The sequence below is a fragment of the Varanus komodoensis genome, unplaced genomic scaffold (assembly GCF_004798865.1).
Source record: "Varanus komodoensis strain SLA01 unplaced genomic scaffold, ASM479886v1 scaffold13_3, whole genome shotgun sequence".
Lineage (NCBI taxonomy): Eukaryota > Metazoa > Chordata > Lepidosauria > Squamata > Varanidae > Varanus > Varanus komodoensis.
Genome location: NW_025335409.1, coordinates 15130611 through 15153680, shown reverse-complemented (window position 1 = coordinate 15153680; position 23070 = coordinate 15130611). Strand labels below are relative to the sequence as shown.

The 23070-nt window shown below is 38.9% G+C and overlaps 1 protein-coding gene across 6 annotated transcripts in view; it reads left to right on the top strand.

Moving 5' to 3' along the window:
* Positions 1–23070, top strand: part of BEND7 (BEN domain containing 7) — a 74862-nt gene that overhangs the window by 25752 nt on the left and 26040 nt on the right. For all 6 annotated transcript variants that reach the window (XR_006414005.1, XM_044423304.1, XM_044423307.1 and 3 more), the window contains 3 exons: positions 6932–7157; positions 14626–14745; positions 21739–21789. Coding sequence is in view for 5 of the 6 variants with exons in the window: in XM_044423304.1 (XP_044279239.1) it covers positions 6932–7157; positions 14626–14745; positions 21739–21789 (397 nt within the window). In the remaining variant the exon portion in view is untranslated. The remainder of the gene's footprint in view (positions 1–6931; positions 7158–14625; positions 14746–21738; positions 21790–23070) is intronic.

The window sequence follows — 23070 nt, the reverse complement described above, 5'->3', positions numbered from 1 at the left end:
CATGGTTGCCCACTTCCTGTTTCACATTTTCCACTAGTATATCTCTGATGACGTCACTCAAAAAAACACATTAATTGAGTCTGTTAAGTTAAGTTGGAAAACCACACTGGGCTGATAGCAGGAATTACTTGGTCTTCTCAATTTGTTCTAGGGAACCTGAGATTTCATGTTAAAGGGAATGGTATGAAATGGTCAAGAAAGCACACATGTCATGGATTTTGAGGCAGGCTGTTTTGTGCAGTTCCAAAAAGGCAATGAATCATCTGTAGCTCTTGAGAACCAGTTTCTCAATTTTGTTAATTGGTTTTGCATGACTGGCTTTCTTACCCATGTTTTCACAACATTATTTATTTATTTAAAACATTTCTATGCCGCCCCCTTCGCAACAAAGCCTCGGGGCGGCTCACAAAAAAAATACAAAAAAACATACATAAACAATAACAATATAACAATTTAAAAGAAAAATTTTTTAAAACCCCTGGTGCATTCTTGGCTAATTTTAAAATCCTAATAAATACAATAATTTAGCAATTAAAATAAGTTTTAAATAAAAAGGTCTTAGCCTTTTTAGGCTAAGCCTCACATAATGCTGCTTCAGTGTACACAAATGCCATAAATATACATGGATAACAGTTGTACTTCAGCTAGTTTGTAATATACAGTTTAACAATGTGGAAGATGGCAAAGGTGAGAGAAAGGGAGAAAAGGACAAGTTTAACAAAGTATCTTTGAGATCAAATGCAGTGGCTTGTACTTAAATTCAGTGGGGGTGATAAATAGGATTAAGCAATATGATTCATGGAAAAGGTGGGTTCTCTTAGAATGCCTCCTGTTGCTAAATTAATGCCAAGGATAAGATTACATAACTGAAGAACTTCATGGGTTAGTTTATAGTATCTCTATTCACATGAGTCTTTGACATAAACCTGGCAAAGGTGAGAATTGTACTACAATACTTGGAAGCAGTTTTCTTTCTAGGAAGGATCTTTCACATGATTGTTCTTTTCTCTACTACCTTTTCTTCCTGATATAATTATTTTTTTATTGTTGTCACATAGAACTAGAATAGTTTGTTCTTTCTTATCCCTACCATAGATAATGATGGAATGAGTAGTCATTTGAAGGCTAATTGAATGTCACTTTAACCTGTGCTACCTAATGGTTACAGTTTATTAGGAAGTGCATCCTTATGTAATGACCATCACAGAGCTTTGCTGGGAACTTTAATAATATGAGAACAGACTGTTCTGGGTAGCACAGCAAAGTCATCCTGTTTACCATCCAGAAGTACAATCGGCTCTCAATTGTGCCACGGCTGTTTAATCTTAACCATGGAATTGAACTACCTAATTTTATATTCTCCCTTCGCACAAAGACAGCATCAGCAAGCAGAGCTTCCCACTGGGTCCTTGAAGGTGTGCTTTGCAGTATGTGGGCTGGAATTTGCAAATGTCATAATATGATGGCCCGGGAGGCCCCTTCTGACTCGCTCTGTATTCTATGTTTCTATATATGACTGGGATTTAGAAAGGGTGCATTTGGCATTTTCTGATTTTGAATTAGGTGTTTGTAGAATAAATACCTGGAGAGCAAGAAGGTGGCCAGTTGGCTTTGTTAGTACTCAGGTGGATGATGTCTGAAAAGTTCACTGATGAGTAAGCTGATCATTAACTTCTTCAATGTATCTTTTTAATTTTGAGAAGACAGGTTCCAATTTCCTAAGTACAGCAAGCTTAGAGGAGATAATTAAATTCTGTATCAATGATCAAAAATGAAAGGAATTCTGTAGATAATATTGTACCTTTCTAGAAGTGCAAACTAAAAAGAGCAGTCATGATAATTCAGTTACACGGATGTCGGCTACACCAGTAATTAGATTAGTGTGTCATACCACAGACTCTATTTAATGATAGATAGTAACTGGTTAAATGCTTTTCTGTGGTTCTTATGCCATGATTATAATTATGGCTAGAAATGTTTGTGCTAAGAGAAAATTAGTAATTTCTCTTTCAATTTTATAATTAATAGTATAATTTGGATTTGTTTTTATATATCCTTCAAGGTTTTGCATATGTTTTTGAACATGCAGATTCAATTTTATTTGCGTTTTAATCTCACCAAAGTGTTTTTGGTTCTTTATGGATGTAAAACTGAATCTAAGAAAACGTGAAAAAAACAAGTTTTGATTCATAGAGGAACTGAGTTGTTAGGGATTTCTAATTGATTGACTATTAACTCAGTAATTAATTCCTAGCTTCACTGAACTCAGGTGCTGCTGTGGTTGATTCTAGATTTTCTTACAGGATGCTCCATGAATTTAATCTATCATTCTTTGGGTCAGTTTTTTAAAACTGTTGAAATTTTTATATGTATAGCCATAATCTGTAATGCGCTCTACATGGGGCTGCCCTTGAAGATGGTCCGGATACTTCAATTGATGCAACATAGAGCTGCCAGGTTGCTGACAGGGACTGGGCGTTGTTCTCACATAACCCCAGTCCTCCGTCAGCTTCACTGGCTTCCCATTGAAGTTTGGGCCCAATTCAAGGTGTTGGTTATCACCTATAAAGCCCTCAACGGCTTGGGACCTGGTTATCCAAAGGAGTGCTTGCGTCCATATATGCCCTCCTGCCCCCTGAGATCGGCGGCAGAGGCCCTCCTCTGGGAACCCTCCGTGAAAAGTATTAGGAGGGTGAGTACTTGGAGGAGGGCCTTCTCTGTGGTGGCGCCCCACCTATGGAATGTGCTCCCCAGAGAGGTCCGCCTGGTGCCATCGTTATTTGTTTTTCAGCTCCAGGCCAAGACCTTTTTATTTAAAAGTTATTTTAATTGTTAATTGATTATTTATTGGGTGTATATTGGGTTTTATACCGTGCCTAAATGTCTCCAAAATTTTTAAGGTTAATTGTGCGAATGTTATTTGTTTTGTAAGCCGCCCCGAGGCTCTTTGCGAATGGGGCGGCATAGAAATTTTTTAAGTAAATAAATAAAAATAAATAATATCTTTCAAAGAAAACCTTCTGAATTTGTATATAAGGTATCTTAAACATTTTAAAACCTAGACTCAGAATTTACTTTAAATTCAGTTAAATAAATGTAATATCTGACTAGAGAAAGGAATGTGTTGTTTCTGCTGCTTTTGTTAGAGGTGAGAGACCTGGGTTCAGATTCCCAGTCTGCCATGAAGCTCAGTGGGTAGTCTTGGGCAGTTCATTATATCTTATCTGTCTCTTGTCTAACAAATAAAAAAGGCCCTTCTCCATTTCTATACGGCAAGACAAATACCTACATGCTAGCAGGCACCATCATACATATGAGGGATTACAGTCATTTTAGAAAATGATTTTAAAAAATAGTTCATGTTGTGACATGACGAATGCTGATTGCTCTAGGAGGGGCTGCTTTTCAGAATTAAATTTGAAAGATCTATTGCATGTAAAAAGTTGCCTACACATTTGTGGAATGATCATGGTTGGTCATAAATGTTTTTATCATATAGTCTCTAGTGTGAACTTGAAATAAATCTGCATTGTGTATGTACTACTCATGCAAATATTTGTTATTTATGTGGGCATAATCCAATGGGGTGCTTATGCTGTCACTGATTTTCTTGTGCTCCATTGATTCCATTGTACAAGTGGGACTTATCACTTGTACAACTGAGATTTGATGCTTCTCAGAGGAAGTATTTAAAAATGAGTGGAGGAAAAGCCCTCTTATGGGGAGAACCAAGACAACCCCAAAAGTATAGAGCATTTTTTATGGGACTTGAAGTGTTTACTGCATTTTGGAGGATCAAAGAATGAACAACAAGAGGGAAGGAGAATGAAATGGAGTTCTTGGAAATCTGAACAGGAACACTCCACATTTTAACATGTTGTTGTAGGTCCTGTTTATTTAATTTACATTCAATACATATTAACTAAAGCAGAGCTCTCTGACTTGATTTGTTACTAGGGTGACCTTCTGATTTGAATTAAGGTAATCTCCCCTGCTTTTAGTGGGCCCTTGAGCAAATCAAGCCAGAGCTTTCCCTGGAAACAAAATGACAAAACCGAAGCTGTAGTACTGTAGGCACATCATCAGAAAGCTAGCCAATAATGCTAGGGAAAGTTGAAGGCAGAAGAAGAGGAGGAACACCAGCTATGAGATGGATTGATTCCATAAAGGAAGCCACAGCCTTGAGTTTACAGGAGCTGAGCAGGGCTGTCAAGGACGAAACATTTTGGAGGGCACTCATTCATATGGTTACCATAAGTCAGGGACAACTTGACAGCACATAACCACCAGCACTTGCAGTGAATAAGCACGCCCTTTGTAATTGGCATTTACACATTACTTTTGAGGCTTTCACATTGTTTTGTATATTATTAATCCTGACAGTAACTAAATAAAGTAGCTCAGTATTATTCTCCTATTTCAGGTGGTAAGGGCTGGGAGACAGTAGTCTTCTAAAGGCCATTCAGTGAGCTCATGGTTGAGATTGAACTAGGGATTAGGAATGCAGGTGGAGCTCTGTGTTGTGCTTTTTCAATGCCAATTGCATGTTTCAATATTCATAGTTCTTTAAAAACTATGAATTAAATAGGACTTTTATTTAAACTAAAATCAGTTTCTAAACAAAGTCAGGACAAAGAGAACAGTTATGATTGGAACCCTATACCGGCTTGATTCTGAAGATCCCCTGGCCCTGCTGTGTGTCCACAAGTATGCTGTTTACTGCAAATAGTCAGTATTTTAGCAAGAAATTTACCAGCCTTATAGATATAGATTCTTCACAGTAAAAGTGATCTGTTTTAAACATGCTCCACAGGTTCACTGTAACTGAATAACAGTGCAAGCCTGTGCATATTAAATTAAATAGAAGTCCCATCGTAATTACCAGGGCTTACTCCCAAGTAGCAGTACATAGCATTGCATCCCTATGGTAATTACCTTTTCTAATGAGGAACCAATTGAATATGTTACTTTTGTGTAAATGTTCTGTTTGTTTTCCATGGAAAGCAAATAATTTATGTAGAATTGGGGGAAAATATCTATTTTAATCAAACAAAATGTTCCAAAATGTTTAGGATTAAATCTAATTTGCTTCCTGCTAATTTTAGCACAAGAAAGGTTTTGGCAATTCTCTCATTTGTGTTAATTATGTACACCATTGCCTTGATTATTTTATATTAACAAACTCTATTTGGCTATAAATCATACTTGGAGATGTCCATGTGAAGCTCAATTGGGTACTGATTGCTCACAATTGAAAGATAATTTGGCACTGAAGAAATCTGGAATAAATCAGCATTTTATTTTCTTGTTATGTGACTAGAGTACAGACTGATTCCTCCCTCCCTCATGCGCACCCCCCCACAAATAACATTAATTGCCTTTATAATTGAAACAACATATGCCCTATGAAGAGCCCCTGTTGAACAAACATTTTTCTAGTGCAGAGATACCAGGTTTTCTAAGTTTTTCACATTTTTCTCATGATTATTATTGTTACTATGTGATAGTCTGGTCACTGGAAACTTGCACTATGTGCCAGTATTTTACAGGGTTAACCCAAATCAGTGAGAGAGAGAGAGAGAAAAGGAAAGGAGTTGATCATCCAAATCAAAGATGTAACTTAAAGTATTTGCATTTCAAGACATCTCTGCCTTCATTATTACCCATTGGAAAAATGACTTGGTCTGTGCATTAGAATGCTGCTTATTAAAATATTTTGTCCCTGACAATTAAAAAAAGCCTGTTTCCAAAATGTCATTTGGCCTTACCTCTGGCCTTTATTGTGAGTTTCTCAACTGTTTTTGCATTTGGGTATTGGAACTAAAAAGGGCTTGCTCATGCTATGTAATTAACTTATGGAATTCTTTAGTGCAAGGCATGATGACTCACAACTTAGCTGGCTTTAAAAGGAGATTAGCCAAATGTATGGAGGGTAAGAAATTATAGTTATGATTATTATTGTTAGTCTTTCTATAACACCCAATAGCCAAAACTATCTGGGTGGTGGACACTTAATATGTAAAATAACAGACTATAAAATAAAACAATAAAAACATCATAGAATCACACTAAAATATTTATACCACATTTAACCATTTAAACAAATATCAATAGCTGCTAGCCATAAGAGATGAATGGAGCCTCCTCATCCCAAGCAGTCCATGATTAACAAACCATGAGTTGTTCATAAGTTTGCAGAAATGAACAAGTACACTGGTTTCCATATACTCAGTGTTTCTCCTTTCCTAAACAACCCAGGAATGCCCTGTTAGGTTAACTGCCCTGTTAGATTAAACCCTAAACAATCCAGATTTTCTGGGTTTAGATGTCGTAATAACATTCTTTCAAGAGAAAGAAGTGCTCTTGAGTTGCTAGGAAAGCAGCAGTGACTGACTTGTGGGAGGCCATGTGTTGGATTCCTGCAAAAAGACCATTACTAACTGTGGTTTAAACATCCCATAGTAAGCTGTTACATCAATATGTCTGTGAATATCAGATGCAATGAACGTATAGAGAACATATATAAGCATTAGGTTGCATTTACAACCAAAGAAATCTGGAGTACAACAAGGGATTACTGCAATTTATTATTGTGAGATTGAAATGTGTCCCCAAGTGCAACAATGGTCATTGCCAGTGCTAAACATACAGTTACAAAGCTAGCTGCCTGGGATTTTCCCAGCTCTAGTAATTAAGATTTAGTAACTATAAGAATGTGTGCAACAGATAATGGAAGTCATATTTTTGATTTGCATTATGTTATGATCAGTTGACAACTTTTATTCCAATGAAACAGATATATATCTTGGTGTCAAGAAAGCATAGTATTGAAATATTGTATATGTATTGCAACAAATTCTCATTCACTTTCAATTTTGCACAAAATGGTTATACAGAAGTTGCTAATAACAAATTTATATTCTTTTGGTAGCCAGAAGTACAACTTGCTGAAGGTTTTGATGTCTTTATGCCTAAATCCCAACTGGACTCTATATTAGCAAATTACACTCGCTCAGGAAGCCTGCTATTTCGAAAGCTGGTGTGTGCATTTTTTGATGATAAAACCTTGGCCAACTCTTTACCCAATGGCAAGAGGAAAAGAGGTCTCAATGACAACCGAAAAGGACTAGACCAAAATATTGTGGGTGCAATAAAAGGTACTATTTTTCATTTTAATAAATCTATACCTTTTAAATGTCATCTAATTATTATACTATTTCACATTTTGGGAAAGAGTAAAAACATACAGGTGATCTTTATGCTTTCTCACTAAGCTCAACTGCAGGCTTATACTCAGTAATGTGTTCTGGAAATCTGGTCTTCATCAGCTCTTTGGATGGTAAAAATGTTCCTAAGAATACACTTCTTCAGATTGTGGCTTGAGTAATACATCATTTTTATCACTGCACTGTACATGCTGTTTAGTACAAAGCTGGGTAGGCTTATAAGATCTAATTTTTTACTAGAACTGTGAGATCCACCAACTGATCCTGGTGCAAAAGAAATAAACTTAGAAGACCAAGGGGTGCTTCCAAATTTTTGTGTACTTGTCCTGCCTCAAACATGGAATTTTAGAGGGGAAACGTGATCCCAAGTTCATTTTCCACTGGGTTACCTCCAGTTTGGTGGGGCAATCTTTTACCTTTTGTTGTTGTTGTTGTTGTTGTTGTTAAACAATTGGGAGCCAGATTCTTGCTCATCTACTGTGAATTGTCCAGACAGCTACAGTGGCTCATAAACTACTCTCTCACACCTTTTGTAGTATATTCCAGTGGTTCCCAAACTGTGTTCTGTGGAACCCTGGGGTTCCAGAAAATCCTTGTGGGGGTTCTGCGAAAAATCTCAAAAATGGATTTTAAAATGAAACCACATGAGGCCAATTATTTGATTGTCAGTTGACATCCAAGTAACAAACAAGGAAATACATCATGTCATTTGTTTCCTAGGACTCTATTGTGTAGTGCTGGGAATAGTTGAAATAATTCATTTGGGGTATTACCATACAATTGCTCTATTCATTTGTTATATTTAAAATGTTTTCTCTTTATTTTCAAACCTACTATGTTAGGCAAAACACTCAGGCTATGAAAGAAGGAATAACATTGTAGGTTCACAATGCTTAGTAAAAATAAGGGATAGAGTTAGGGTTCCACGAAAAAAAAAAGTCTTTACAAAGGTTCCATGACCAAAAAAGTTTGGGAACTGCTGGTGTACTCTTCACAGATACGACTACACATATAAAGCTAGTATGTCAAAGTGAGTACATTAAAAATAGATTCCTTCTTCATCTATACTATTTAATTTTTTGTATACAGGGAATATTTTTTATATGGCGGAACATTTAAATGCACAGGTCCTTGCTTGCTTTGGGGATAGTGAAATATTACTGATTTTATTTATCAATGAAATTAAATTAGTTTTATATTTAAGACATTTAGTGCATCATGTTGTATTTATGAGTTTATAGCCCTCATTCCTTTGAAAGCTGTATTTACAAATTAATTATTTTTCCATAATATTCTGGATCCATCTGGATGCAGCAGTGAAGAGGATGAGCACCAGAGCCAATGTGCAAAACCACATGCAATCTCAGTGCAGAACTGAAGGATATAGGAGCCATTGATTATCCACATTAAGCACTAAAGTGCTCTTACCCATATGCATACTTTGTCTGCCTTCTAACAGAGCCATTCTTTTAAATGGCTGTAAAGTCTAGCACTCATCTCTTGTCCCACAATTCCTGTAAGAGAAGACTAACATGGAACCATTCTGTTCTTCGTGCATTGCTGGGATTATAGCCATTGCTTCCCTTGTTTTGAGAAGCTACGAAACTTTAAATGAGCCTAGTAAAGGAAACAGGGTAAGTGTGCTCGCCACACAATTTATTGGAAAATTTATGCTTCAGCAGAAGTTCTGACAGGAATACCATTCTGTTGCCTATTTCCCCTAGGTGTTAATTTAATGTTAACTATTGCTTTTGAGTAGGACAAGTTTTGAATGCATTTCAGCAGAGATAGCTTCAACTAGTGCTGTGAATCTGGGTCAAAGAGGTTGGGGGACTGCCAGATTCATATTTCATAAATGCTGATGTTTGAAAAGTTGTAAAGCAGCCATGTTTCCAGTTATTTGAGAAATAACTACAAGCAGGATTGTAACATGGCTCCCTTCTTGATAAAAAGGACTCAAGCTGATTAAATAAATAAAACAAACATGGAATTTAAAACTCCACTACAAGTCTCAAATATTAAACTCTCTAAATCATTATTTTCAGTTGTATTTAGCAGCGGATAGTATTGGGGGTGGTACTGCTAGGCACTGCTATACTAAGAGGACTCTCTCTATTGTCTTTATGGCATCACACAAGTGATATTGCTTGGAAGACCCAGCTATGTTTGATAGGGGATTCCTCTCCAGCAAGTGATGGCACCCTGTGGAACTTTCCTCTGCCTGGCTCCATTTACAGATTTTGCCTGTGAAGCACTATTCTGCAAGATACTATAGATCTATTTATTCCTTGTGGTGGCTCAGCCTCTGTGAGATCTCTTAAGAATGACAAGATACTGCTTACATCATTCCTACAAGAGGTTCTTCTACCAGCCCTTCCAGATGTTTTTAAATTCTGCTTCTGGTTCCCTTTCCTATTATCAGAAAGTGAGCAGGCCATGCCCAATAAATCAGTTAGATAAATATTGTAAAGAAGGCTCTTCACTATAGCAATTCGTTTTATTGCTCCTTTCTTTACACCTGCACTATTCAGCAAACCAAGAGATAGAGTAATATTTTTCCTACATCTGTCATTTTTATTAATATAGAGAAACCGAAAGGTTATGGAAATGGGGCCATAAAATGGGGCAGTGCAAGTGAGTGACAGAGCTTGAATCATGCACCATGGTTCATTCTGGGTCTTGAATCCATGAGGGGCTATGGCAGCGATGGGCATCAGACTGCATATCTAGTCCCTACTTGGGGTTGTTGTGCTCTGTGAAGGTTTATGCATGTGTTAAACAGCAGGTCATTGGTAATGCAAGAATTGTTTAACACACTTGCAAGGTTTGCATGACATGGCAGCCTCCTCGGGAGGGTTGCTTATTCAAAATCACAGTTGCACATACTTTGTTGCCTCACCTTGGATAAAAAAACCCATGATGACCTGTCATGCTGTACAAACAAACCACAGTGGTTGTTTCAGTGCCAGTCCCTACTTTTCTTCCAAGTCGGCTTTGCCATACATTTTTCCTTTAGCCTTCACCTCCATCTCTTTCGACTGTTGCCTCTGTTTGCTGCCTCATATGCATGATTACCTCAAGTCCCATGCTTTTTCTGCTGTTCAGTCCTGAGATTCCCTGTGGCCACATTAGTGAGATTAGTGAGTGCATAGGTCCATGCTGGAAAATATTTCTTGGATGTTTCTGAATCAGGAAGTGCAGGGTTAGTTTCTTGGCTGCTGATACCACAAGTATTGAAACATGCAAGTAGAGCAGAGAGAAATTAATTGGTCTGTTAGTTGGTGAAATTGTAGCTGACATTCATTCTTAATTCAGAGTACATTTTTATGGGATGGGCCATTTTAGGATGTCTCTCCTAGGCAAGAAGCAAGCAGTCTCCAAACAAAGATTATTACCCGACTTTCTCTCCTGTCCATGTAGGTGAAACAATCTAAGCAGTGATGCATGGCGGACATTTCTCTGTGGAAAATGTTCTACTTCATAACTCTATCAATAACAATGACTGGATGCCAATAGCAAATACAATATTGGGCAAGTTAGGCAGTTTCAGAGATGTTTTCAGGTGATTATTCCTAGCGAGTATGTGGAAGCGTACATGTATGTCGCTGAAATACATCACAATGGGGAATGAACCCAAGTAAGTGGTGACAGCAGAACTGAAGGTGCCCCAGCATCTTCCTCTGAAGAAATTAATATTTTGAAATAAACATGTGGTTGCCATTATACTCTGCACAGTTCTTTGGGATGCTAAAATACATTAGTATGTCAGCAGTGTTCAGTACCATTTTGTTTTCTTTTTTGAAAGAAAAAAATATGCTATTTTCTTTCTATACTTACAAGCATTTCAATAAAATTTGTGATGTGTCAGTTCCCATTATGAATATGCAAATAGGTGGCAGTTTCTAAGGCTTAATAGGTTATGCTAACAGGGCCAGTGGTGGCTATTTGACAGTTTTAAAAAATCTCATGTTATCCCTAAAACAGACAGTGTGACTCAGTGAGAGTAGACGATATGGCAGTCTGCAACAACCCCTGGCCAAGTTTGCATATTTATAATGGTGAACACCAGGCACTATAACTCCCTGAGGGTTAATTAACCCACAGTGGGTTGTTAGGTCATCCATACCAGATTATAGTACCCTCTGATTTTTTTCCTTCTAATATTTGTGGTGCATTGGGACAAAAAAAAAAATAACATGGAGTACATGTTTTACTTTGTTTACTAAACATGCTAAATTAAATGATAAAATTGACCATCTTCTGATGCAGATTATCTATGCATTTTGATTTGCATTGGCATTTTTAAAGAAATCTTTCCAGTCTACAATTTCCCAAAACTGCATCTCAATTTGGATTAGAAAGCTAAATTCTGAACACAGAGAATAATTTAGGATGCTGTTATAGATTCTTTCACTTTGAAAACTTTCACATAACAATAGGAAGGAGAATCTGTATCTCTTCTTTTTTTCTCTCTTGTAAAGAAACATTTTTAAATACAGTTTTTGAATTGAATAGAGTTGCCCAAATTTTGTGTCAATGGAAGATAGTGATGTGAAATAAGAGGACATACTAATAACAGAGACAGAAGAGATTAAGAAGAGATGGCGAGATTACACAGAGGAACTGTACAAGAAAGAGCTTAACATCCCTGATAACCACGGTGGGGTGGTCACTGACCTCGAACCAGATATCCTGGAATGTGAAGTCAAATGGGCCTTAGGAAGTCTGAGCAACAACAAAGCTAGTGCAGGTGACAGTATTCCAGCTGAGCTATTCAAAATCTTAAAAGACGATGCTGTAAAAGTGCTACATTCAATATGTCAGCAAATTTGGAAAACTCAGCAGTGGCCACAGGATTGGAAAAGGTCAGTTTACATTCCGATCCCAAAGAAGGGCAATGCCAAAGAATGCTCAAACTACTGCACCATTGCACTCATTTCACATGCTAGCAAAGTGATGCTCAAAATCCTACAAGCTAGGCTCCAGCAGTATGTGGACCAAGAACTACCAGAAGTACAGGCAGGATTTCGAAGAGGGAGAGGAACTAGAGATCAAATTGCCAACATACGCTGATGGAGAAAGCTAGGGAGTTCCAGAAAAACATCTACTTCTGCTTCATTGACTATGCTAAAGCCTTTGATTGTGTGGATCACAACAAATTGTGGCAAGTTCTTCAAGAGATGGGAGTACCAGACCATCTTATTTTTCTCTTGAGAAACCTATATGCAGGTCAAGAAGGAACAGTAAGAACTGGACACGGAATCACTGATTGGTTCAAAATTGAGAAAGGAGTTTGGCAAGGCTATATACCCTGCCTATTTAATTTATATGCAGAGCACATCATGAGAAAGGCAGGGCTAGATGAATCACCAGTTGGAATTAAGATTGCTGGGAGAAATATCAACAACCTCAGATATGCAGATGATACCACTCTAATGGCAGAAAGTGAAGAGAAACTAAAGAGCCTCTTGATGCAGGTGAAGGAGGAGAGTGCAAAAGTTGGCTTGAAACTCAGCATTAAGAAAACTAAGATCATGGCATCCGGTCCTCTCACTTCCTAGCAAGTAGATGGGGAAGAAATGGAGGTAGTGACTGATTTTATTTTCCTGGGCTTCAAGATTACCACAGATGGGAACTGTAGCCAAGAAATTAAAAGACGCTTGCTCCTGGGGAGGAAAGCTATGACAAATCTAGACAGCATACTAAAAAGAAGAGACATCACCCTGCCAACAAAAGTGCATATAGTCAAGGCTATGGTTTTCCCAGTGGCAGTGTATGGCTGTGAAAGCTGGACCATAAGGAAGGCTGAGCACCGAAGATTTGAGGCCTTTGAATTGTGGTGCTGGCGGAGACTCATGTGAGTCCCTTGGACAGCAAGGCGATCAAACCGATCAGTCCTAGAGGAGATCAACCCTGACTGCTCTTTAGAAGGCCAGATGCTGAAGATGAAACTCAAATACTTTGGCCACCTAATGAGAAGGAAGGGCTCCCTGGAGAAGCCCTTGAAACAACTAATGCTGGAAACAATAGATGGCAGAAGAAGAAGGGGACGGCAGAGAATGAGGTGGCTGGATGGAGTCACTGAAGCAGTTGGTGTGAGCTTGAGTGGACTCAGGGGGTTGGTGGAGGACAGGAAGGCCTGGAGGAATGTTGTCCATGGGGTCATGATGGGTCGGACACGACTTCGTGACTAACGACAACAACGACAACACTAATTTTCTCTTAAAATAATGTATGTTCATCAGATCTCCGTGTTGATGAAACCCTTTAACTTAGGCATGAATATAGCCTGAAATATGTATGAGGTCTTTATCTTGATAATTCTGATTTACAAACTCAAAACTGTACATTATGTATTCAGATTTCATATTTATATATTTGTCTGTGTCAGTTTGCACCACTGATTCCATACAGTCTTTTTTTGTTCTCTGTCTAAACGTCTGGAGATTAGTCATTCTGGTTAAGAATGTTTCTGGAATTTCAATGCCATATCGTGTTAATGATTTTCAATATGGTAAATGTTTGAGTTCTTCAGACAGTGTTCCCCAACCTCATTCCCTCTAGATGTGGTAGACTACAACTGCAGTTATCTCTAGCTAGCATAGCTATTGGGTCTGCTGACTGGGAATTGTGGGAGTTGTAGTCCAGGTGGCCAGAATATCTAAAGGTCATCTGGTTGAGGGCGCCTGACTTAGGAAATCTGTACTGCAGAAACTAAAAGTTATTTGGGTGCCTTCTACAAACAATCTAAGAACTGCAATTTAGATTTATATTGCAATTCCTGATATAGTTATCATGAGACTATTGTCACTTTCCATATGCATCTAAGGTCATGATTCTGTGTCATCTGCCCTTGATGTAGCCAATCCAGGGCTCAAGGCATGGCAGTGGCAATGCCTACCACCCTGCACCTCATGCCCTATAATTCATGGTAGTTTTCGACTATCAAGATGAAGCTCCAGGTATGGGGAGGGAAGGAGGATTTGATGCCTTTTTGATATGCCATCAGTTTTCAATATCAGCTTCCTCTATCCACTGGCACATCCCTTTAGCCCTTTCCAAGGAGTAATACCATGGTCTCCCAGACAATACCAGGAGGCCATAAAATTGGACCTTAATGGGGATTATCTGTTTAATTTCCCTACAGTTGAAAAATTGACAGGTATGGTAAAAAGTTTGTTGACTTTGTAGATACAACATTTTATTTGAGAAGATTTCCAACTTGCACTTGAAGTATGTAAAATGCTGAACTTCATTTTAATCTTGCTTCCTTTGTGATGTGTTGCAGAAACCTTTATTTGAAGTTCCCAGTTGTTTTCCAACTTAGAAGGATGTGGTAGATGTATGTGTATGTTTGTTTGCTTGTTTGTTTGATAACCATGATTTGTATTTTTTTTAGTGTTCACAGAAAAATACTGCACTGCAAACCATGTGGATAAACTCCCTGGGCCAAGAGACTGGGTACAGATTCTGCAGGATCAAATCAAACTGGCAAGACGAAGGTTAAAAAGAGGCTCAGGTGCGTATGTGCAGTGGGATTAGCCTGAATGAGGACAGCAAGGTGATAAGGCATCTAAGACCCAGTGATGAGGAAGACCTCTGCTCTTCAGGGTTGCCTAATGCATACATGTATACCTTTCAGATTCTTGTCATTTGACATTCAACATTCTGACTCTAACTTGAATATGTGAATTGAATATATTGAAAAGTTCTCTGTTCTTGAAATGACATGAAAGCTGCCTGTGGTGTTTGATCTGTAAAAATTCCACATGTGCAAATCTTGGCCTGATTTTATGGGCAGCATGTGATTAACTGTTGTTCTTCTCCTATCGATGTATATTCTTTTTTAAGATCGCTAATATAATTCCAGAGTTTCAGCAGACAATAGAACTGTAATTCTCAAAGTCTGAACCAAACCTCTGTAAGCTTATTCTAGCTGTCACAGGGCAAAAGGGGGATGCACAGGTTCTTCCCTAGCTTTCTCATTCAGATTAATTTTGTTGTAACCTGATTAATTCAAGAATGCAGAAGGGTTAGATGTCCTCCTGCTTATGTTGTTTTATGTACAGGAATTTGTGGAATAGCTCTTTCTCCTTTGCACTGCCTTTTTGCTTCATTGGGCCCCCCTATCATGAACTTTCAAATGATTTGTAGGCCCATGTGCTTAAGAGCTAAAGTAGTCTGGGTAATTAAGACCATTTTTGCCATTTCACTGTACATGGGTCAGTAAATCAATGTTTTACTTCAGCACAAATTAGCATGTGGCTCTTGTAACAAGGTCCTTTTTTTCCCTCAACCGGCAGCTCAGTTGCTCCTAGCTTTGACCTGTCAGCTTTCAAGTCTGTAACTTTTGTCTCTTTTGTCAGTCTAGGACTTTCACACCTGTGGAAAATAGTAGGAGTAAATGCAAACACATTTACCTAAACGTTTTGTGACATTTTTCAAATGGTGATCCACAAATGCAAACCACCTTGAATATTTTCTAAAGAATTACCATTTGAAGCTAAATCCATCATTACTTTGTGACTTCTGCTTTGTATTAGAAATTAATGCAGGGAGGTACACAAGACCCTGGTGTGTACTTATAAGCCACCCCAGTGGACTTAGCATTTGCATGTGGCTCCACTCTCCCTGATAAACTGACAAGCACAGCAGGGATGCTGAGGCATTTCCTTTCCCTGATTCCCTGCTCATTCCTCCCACTGGCATCCTGGACATCACAGGAACAGGGATGACAGCTGTCCAAAAGTGCCAAAGCAGCACTTAGGAGCAGCTCTCAGATGCCAGCTGGCTTCCAGGTGGGCTGCTTAGCAGTCAGGGAGGTCAAGCAGAATGTGACTCATGCCTGCCCCCTGTTGCGTGCCACAGTTATCAACAGGGATACAGTCTCCTTAGCCTCTTTCTGAGAACTCACTTCCCTGCCATACCTTGGCATGGTGGCTGCTGAGCAGGTGCTCCCCCCCCCCGCCCAATTTGCACTACTTGGGGGCACCTTCTGCCAAGCCTCCTCCAGGAACAAACCAGGATAATGCAGCATCACTGTGCACTATGCCAGGCAGGACTTGAGGAGGCTGCCCACAGCAGCAAGGAAGTTGATAATAGCTGCCCCAAGTGCCACTTCTGCAGTTTTGGCTGCTGTCATCAGAGCCACTTAGCTAGAGCTGCAAGACCTTTCACTGCTTTTGCAAAATGACTCTGTAGGTTTGGGGGCTCCACCTGGGCTTGTTGTGACTTCTTGGTATGGAGGACACAACAAGTCCAAGAGTAGCTATGGAACCCTATGGAACAAGCCATGGCTTGCTGGGGTGGCTGCACAGGTACAAAGAAGGTGCTCTGTGGGCAGGAGGGTGCACGAGGCACAGACAACAGTCTAAGCCAGTGGTTTTCAACCTTTTATAGTTGGGGACAGGCAAAAATGGTAAAATTATTTGGGAGACCGCTGAGGCAGAAATAAAAACCATTTTATACATAATATAGTATTTTGTGTATTAGTTTTTAAATATAGTACCAAAAAAATGAAAATTCTCTAAACAACCAGAAACTGAGCAGTAAAAAATGTTAATAGAAGAAAAAAATATTGAAATTAAATGTAATCGAATACAACTGAAATTTTTAGAGAGCAGTATGTAATTCAAATAAGCCTACTGTGAAATCTGCTGTTGCTTCTTTTTAAGAATACTTGATCAAAAATTTACAATAGCAAAATACAAAATCAATATAAATGCAATACTATGCTCATAGCAAGTACAAATTCAGATACAATAGTAATAGAAGAGCTATACAAAATCAAACAAAGTTACTTAATATAATAATATTCATAATGTTAAATCATGAAATACAATGACCCCGCCCCCCCCCCACTCCAAACCCCCATACACACCAGCATAGACTGGCTGAGAAAACACTCTTAGCACAACCCTGCCTCAGCATTTTCCCTTACTAGCAGAAAACACAGCAGAGAACGGGAAAAGCCCCATCTTCTTCAGGGCAGACCTGGTGTGGTGCAGCTCCCAGCTAGTTCCTATTAAGCTGTTCTCCCCTTCCAAGCCTCCTTGGAAGAGGAAGAGGTGGGGAATCAGCAGCCAGAGCACAGCTAGCCCCACGCTGGTCCTGGCAAGCAAGAAGGCAGGAAATGCCGGCAGACTGGTGTCGGTCCACAGACTGGCTGTTGAAAACCACTGGTCTAAGCTTCAAACTCATGGTGATTATTTTATCTCACAAAACCAGCCAGTTGTGTTTTTAAGCTTTTCACTACCACTTCAATTAAAAAAGCAGAAAACTTACTAGACCTCAACTTTGACAATACTTTTATACTGCGGGGGCGTCTCTGGTGGTTCTTATATGAATCGTATTTCCCAATTCAATTATTACATTGCTAGAACCATAGGAGTATTTTATACAATAGGAAAAAAATCAACTTACCATCTAGTTACTTAATTAAATGCTATTGCCTGCTTCTTCTGCTTAAAAGTACCCAAAGTGGCATACAATACTAAGAAAAGCACCAAGAACAACTAAAACTACCATAAAGAAAGAACATTTAGAGTCTAATATTACCTCCATATAATAAGACTGGAAGCATACCAATAATTAAAAGGTGATAACACTTGCAGTCTCCTTAAGAAAAATTTGAGTAGCCTTGAAACAGGTTTGCAGGAAAGCCTTTCCAATTATAGTATGCAGAAAGTAGTCTAGGCATAACTTCTTTGGAAATTAACTCTACAAAATGCATTAATATAGCAGGACCTACTCCTTACCTCTACAGCCTTTTGCTAAAAATGTGGAACATAAAACAAAGCCTTTCCAGTTATCTCAGAGGTGTAAGGAGAAACATGTGGGAGAAGCTGTTTGCTCAGGTACATTAAGCATGTTATTGATCTCTGTAGAGAAAAGATGTTTTGGCTAAGGCTTTGTAGTGAATACTGAGATTTGGATTGTGAGAACTATTTCCAACTAGACTACAGTTGATACAAACTGTGGGGTGTTAATATTCCAATCCAAATTTTAGGCCTGCAACAGGAAAAAGCTTATTTCACTAACAGATGTTTGGGGCCCTTCTAGCACAGTGCTATGCATGTGCACCCAAACGTAACTCCCACTGAGTTTAGCAATATTGACTTCTTGGTAAATATGGACAGAATTGCAGTCTTTGTATACCCCCTTCTTTGGGAGTTTGCTGAGGATTGATCTAATATCCCTAGCTATAAGACATTGCAGTAATCCAAGCAGAACAGGGTAAGCATAACTACTGTGAGACTATCTCTACCCAGGCAGGGTCACACTTGGTATATCAACCTAATCTGATAAAAGGTGTTCCAAGCCCTGGAGATCATTTGTGTCCCTAGTAACAATCATAGAGCCAACAGCAGCCCCAAACTATGCTATTTGAGTGGGAGTGCAACACCCTCCATAACAAGTAAATGCTGCTCAGCTAAGCAGATGAACCACCTACATTACTATGTCTGCCTCTGGACTGAGTTTCAGTTGATGAGCCCTTATTCAAGCACTGGTTCAGAACATCAACTGCCTCATGGATGAAAAGGTGAGATAGAAGTGGGTATCATCAGCATCTTGGTGACTCCTTAACTTGCATTACCAGATAAACTCTGCCAGCAGTTTCATGTAGATGTTGGAAAGTGTGGAGAATGATACATATTCCAGTGGAACACTGTAGCATACTTGCTATAGTCCCTCAGCACCCCGTTCTAGAATTGACCCACCAACCCAGGGACCATATCCCAACCCAGACAGCCTATTCGGAAGGATATCACAGTTGAAGATATTAAAGCTACATTGAAATAACAGGGTTTTGCTTTCCCTGGCTTTCCTTCAGTATATGCTATCCCACAAGCCATCCATGGTAGTTTGTTTTCTTAAACAAGGGGTGAAGCCTATAAAAATAGTTCTTCATCCTCGCTCAAGCATTTTTTTGATGAAAGAATGTTGACAACTAGCCTATAGTTGTTTTCCCCTTCTTGGTCCAGGTTAGGTTTCTTCAAGAGCATGACAAATGATGTAGTCCATGAATGAATAAACTGAATCCTCAGAGATGGATCAGTAGCCTTCCTCAAGGGCAGACAATTCTGCTTTCTGCATTGAATGTCAATCCTAATGCAGTAAAGTCCAGTGCAGAGATGCAACAGAATTACTGTCCACAAACAAAATGGTTTGGAAGAAGCCAAAGCTGCAGATGGCCACAATCAGCCCCCTCTGTGAATGTGTAGAATGTCATAATTTATTTTTCATTGGCCACAGTATGGGCACTACTAGAGTAAAGGTTACACTGTCACCACCAAAGCCCTTTTTGTTGTTGTGAACAATATTTCTTGAAAACATGTTGGGAGCATTTAACCCCAGTGTTTTTTGTGTGTGGTCTGGTTTGTTTGTTTTTGTTTGGTTGGCTTTGGTCTTGGTCTTGAAACTTAGAGCCCTTTTCTCTTAACCAACTTCTTCATGAGCACAGGGCACCTTTGAACATAAAACTGAGATGGTTTGAGTAAGGAGGGGAGATTATTCCCAAGGCAACACACTTTAAAGTTTATACTTGATAAAAGTGTTTAAAGAAAAATGGATAGCATAAAGAAATCAACATGAGTGGCATGTCTCCTCTGAGGCAGTACTTTTGTCATTTCATTTCCATTCTTTGTGCAGCTTGTTTATATCAGAACAAAGAATTTGGTAGACTTGGTGCATATTATGTTGTAGTTCTTCTAACTGACTTTCTATTCTGTAACCTAAGAATTAGGAGAAACTACCCTTCTCTGGCAAAGAAAAAAAAAGGATCACATATACCACACTTTGGTTTGCAGGACACTACCAAACTGAAAATTAGGTGCATGAGAAGCTCCCTTCCTCCAGTTCAGATGGTTTCTTCCTGTAGCACAGCCTCCTCTATTCTGAGTGGCAGTGGCTCTCCAGAGAGTATTCCCATCACTTCCTACCTTATCATTTTAACTAGAAATGCCAGGGCCCAAAACTTCTACATAACAACTAAGCCACATCTTATACATAAGATATTCTTGGTCTGTGTAAACCAGTAGTGTCTTTTCTGATTGGCAATGGCTCTCCCAAGTCTAAGGAAGAGCTCTTTCAAAGGCCTGCTGCCTAGGACCCAATAACCTAGTAGAAAGTACAGAATGAACCTCATGTATGCAAGACTGTACTGCTAAGCAATGGCTGTTTAGTTGATGTAATATTGTGAATATTGATTTTGCTTGATAAGGAGTTCAGTGAAATGTGAAAACTTGGTCTGTATTGACCCTTTAAAAGAGATGATTTGTCTCGATGCAAAAATACAAGGCATGTTCAGATGCTGGCATCCTAGTCTGCATAATGGAGGAAATACTGAGGTGATGTTATGGTAAACAGTGAGACATGGAAAGCCAATCTAGTAGGATATGAGGTTATATTTAATTAGTCTGCAGTCACTTACATATGATAATCTATACATGTGTCACTCTAGGACATGACCAAGCTTCAAAATCAATCATCTTTGTAAACAGGGTTGGGTGTTACTTCTCAATGGCTCCCACACATCTAGTTCTGTGGAAAAAAACAAGTGGGCTGAGGTTGTCACATAGCTGGGGATGAGCTGCCAAACCATTAAGGATCAGGTGCTCCCTGCTTTCACAAGTGGATGAAGAGGGTAGAGGCAGAGGCCTGAGTGAGCCAGTTAATCTTAGTGGGACTAAGTCGTCTTGTCTGAACTCTGGCCTTCAGAACGGATCTGTGGCTGAGGCCTGGGTGAGCTTTGAGACAGTCTATCAAGTTTAAGATAAGGTATACCCCCTTTTCAGAGAACCAGATGTTGGCCACTGTCTGAAATAAGATAAAGGCCTAAACTAGATATTGCAGTAATCTGTCATAGCATTTCTTCCTATGAAGTTTTATTTTGTTTGATGGTTTTTAACTGCTGTAAATGGTTCAGAAAGCAATATGGCTATTATTACTGTCTATAAAAGCTTGAAATAGATAAATAAGTTGCAAAATTATTGTAGTGTCTGAAATTTGTTAGGTTTTGGAGAGTATTGCACTGATTTGTTTGTTTGAAACATTTATTTAGTGTTCAGTTAAGCACAATGTGCTGAGAATGGTGAACATAATATACTTCAAAATATCAAGTAACAGACAATTAAAAGCAAACTCACCTGTCACAGAACATCCAAATGGCAATAAAATTCAACAGGCATGTCATCACACAAACAAGACAATCCATGATAACAACTATTCCACATGTAGCAAAACAGTTTAAATGCCAATATAAACCAAATAGCATGATCAACAGTTAAATTGTGAGAAATAAATATGATTTGACCTGACACCAAAACATATATAATGTCAGCGCCAGGCCTGTTTCCCTGGGAAGCTGATACTACAGATGGAAGGCCTTTCCCATGTTTTAAATACATGACAATGCTTCCTTCTCTGTCTAAATTTATTACAGCTATTTTACTTAAACCTGCTTTTATATAGTTGGGAAAATACTGATATTTTGTGTCTTCTTTGTATTTAGCAGAGACAATTGAGTGTGATGAGAAACTGGACATTTCTCTCCTACCAACAGGTAAAAATCTTTTGGTTAATAAAAGTACAATGGCTTTTCTCTACTGCAAGTCTCATTGGAGTTGGAGTGACCATCTATACTACCTTTATACAATACCAGTTAGCCAAATGTTCAATTCCCATCATCTTTAGAATCTTTCCTTAGCTTGGCTGCTATATCGCTTTAACTGCTTGCAGCATCCAGAGCCTGAGATATAAAAGTTGCACACACAAGGAGACTCTGCACCAACATCTCTGAGAATTTGTGGGCACATTGTAGGAGTTGGCAACTTCCACATTGCCCCCACAATGGGGGGCTGCACCCCACCTCTGCTGAATTTGCTACTTCAGAAATTTCCACTACAGCGGCAAAACCCACAAGGTATATGGGGAGCACGTGCCTAGTTTCCAGACAGAATTGTGCTTCCACAAGCAAACAAGGCTTATCCTCCCTGCATACTTGTGTTTTCTTGCAAAATTGCTGTGATGCTGTTTTCTACCATCATCATGGCCAGTGCAGTGTCTGCAGAGAAACATGGTGTGCAGGTAACAAAATGGCCAGGGGATGTCTGCAGGCCATGTGTTGCCCACCACTGGCGCATCAGATCAGATCATGATTCTCTGAATCAAAGTTACCGAAGCATAGTTATTTGTGTTATCTGAATAATGAAGAGTTATCTGCTACTGTGTGGTTAGCTGAATGATGGGATGCCCTGATTCTGTTGGAGTGCAAATAAAGTGTGAAAATGTGGTGCTGGGCTCTCTGAAATCCTCAGCTTCCACTTTACTGAATAACAAATACAGGCTCAGGTTTCTAGACCTTTAAAAATAAGCCTGCAAATGTACAACTGAATGCCTGCTGAAAACTCAGAAGTCAAAAAGGTGAGTATTTAAAAGGATTTTTTATGGTGCAGGACAGTATCATATCAATGTGTCTTCTACAATAAGCAGTCCCTGTATAAATTATGCAAATTTGTTTATTTTTGCATAATTTATATAGGCTACAGAATCCAGCTTTTAACAGTTCAGAATCTGAATTGCCCTGGAGCAGAACATATTGTTTTCAGCTTTTCATTTAGCCTTTTTAGACAACCCTTTCATTGCTTTTATACACATGTACACACAGACGCACACAGTTACCGCACTAGCAACTGGTACAGAAGCACCATGCAAAAACATGCAATAAAGTTCTTTTCATTGTTAGTCTTTCCTTCTTTCTTACTTTCTCTCTATGCCACCCCATAGCCAAAGTTCTCATAGCATAGCAGTTTACAGCAATGTATAAAACAAAACATTACAAATA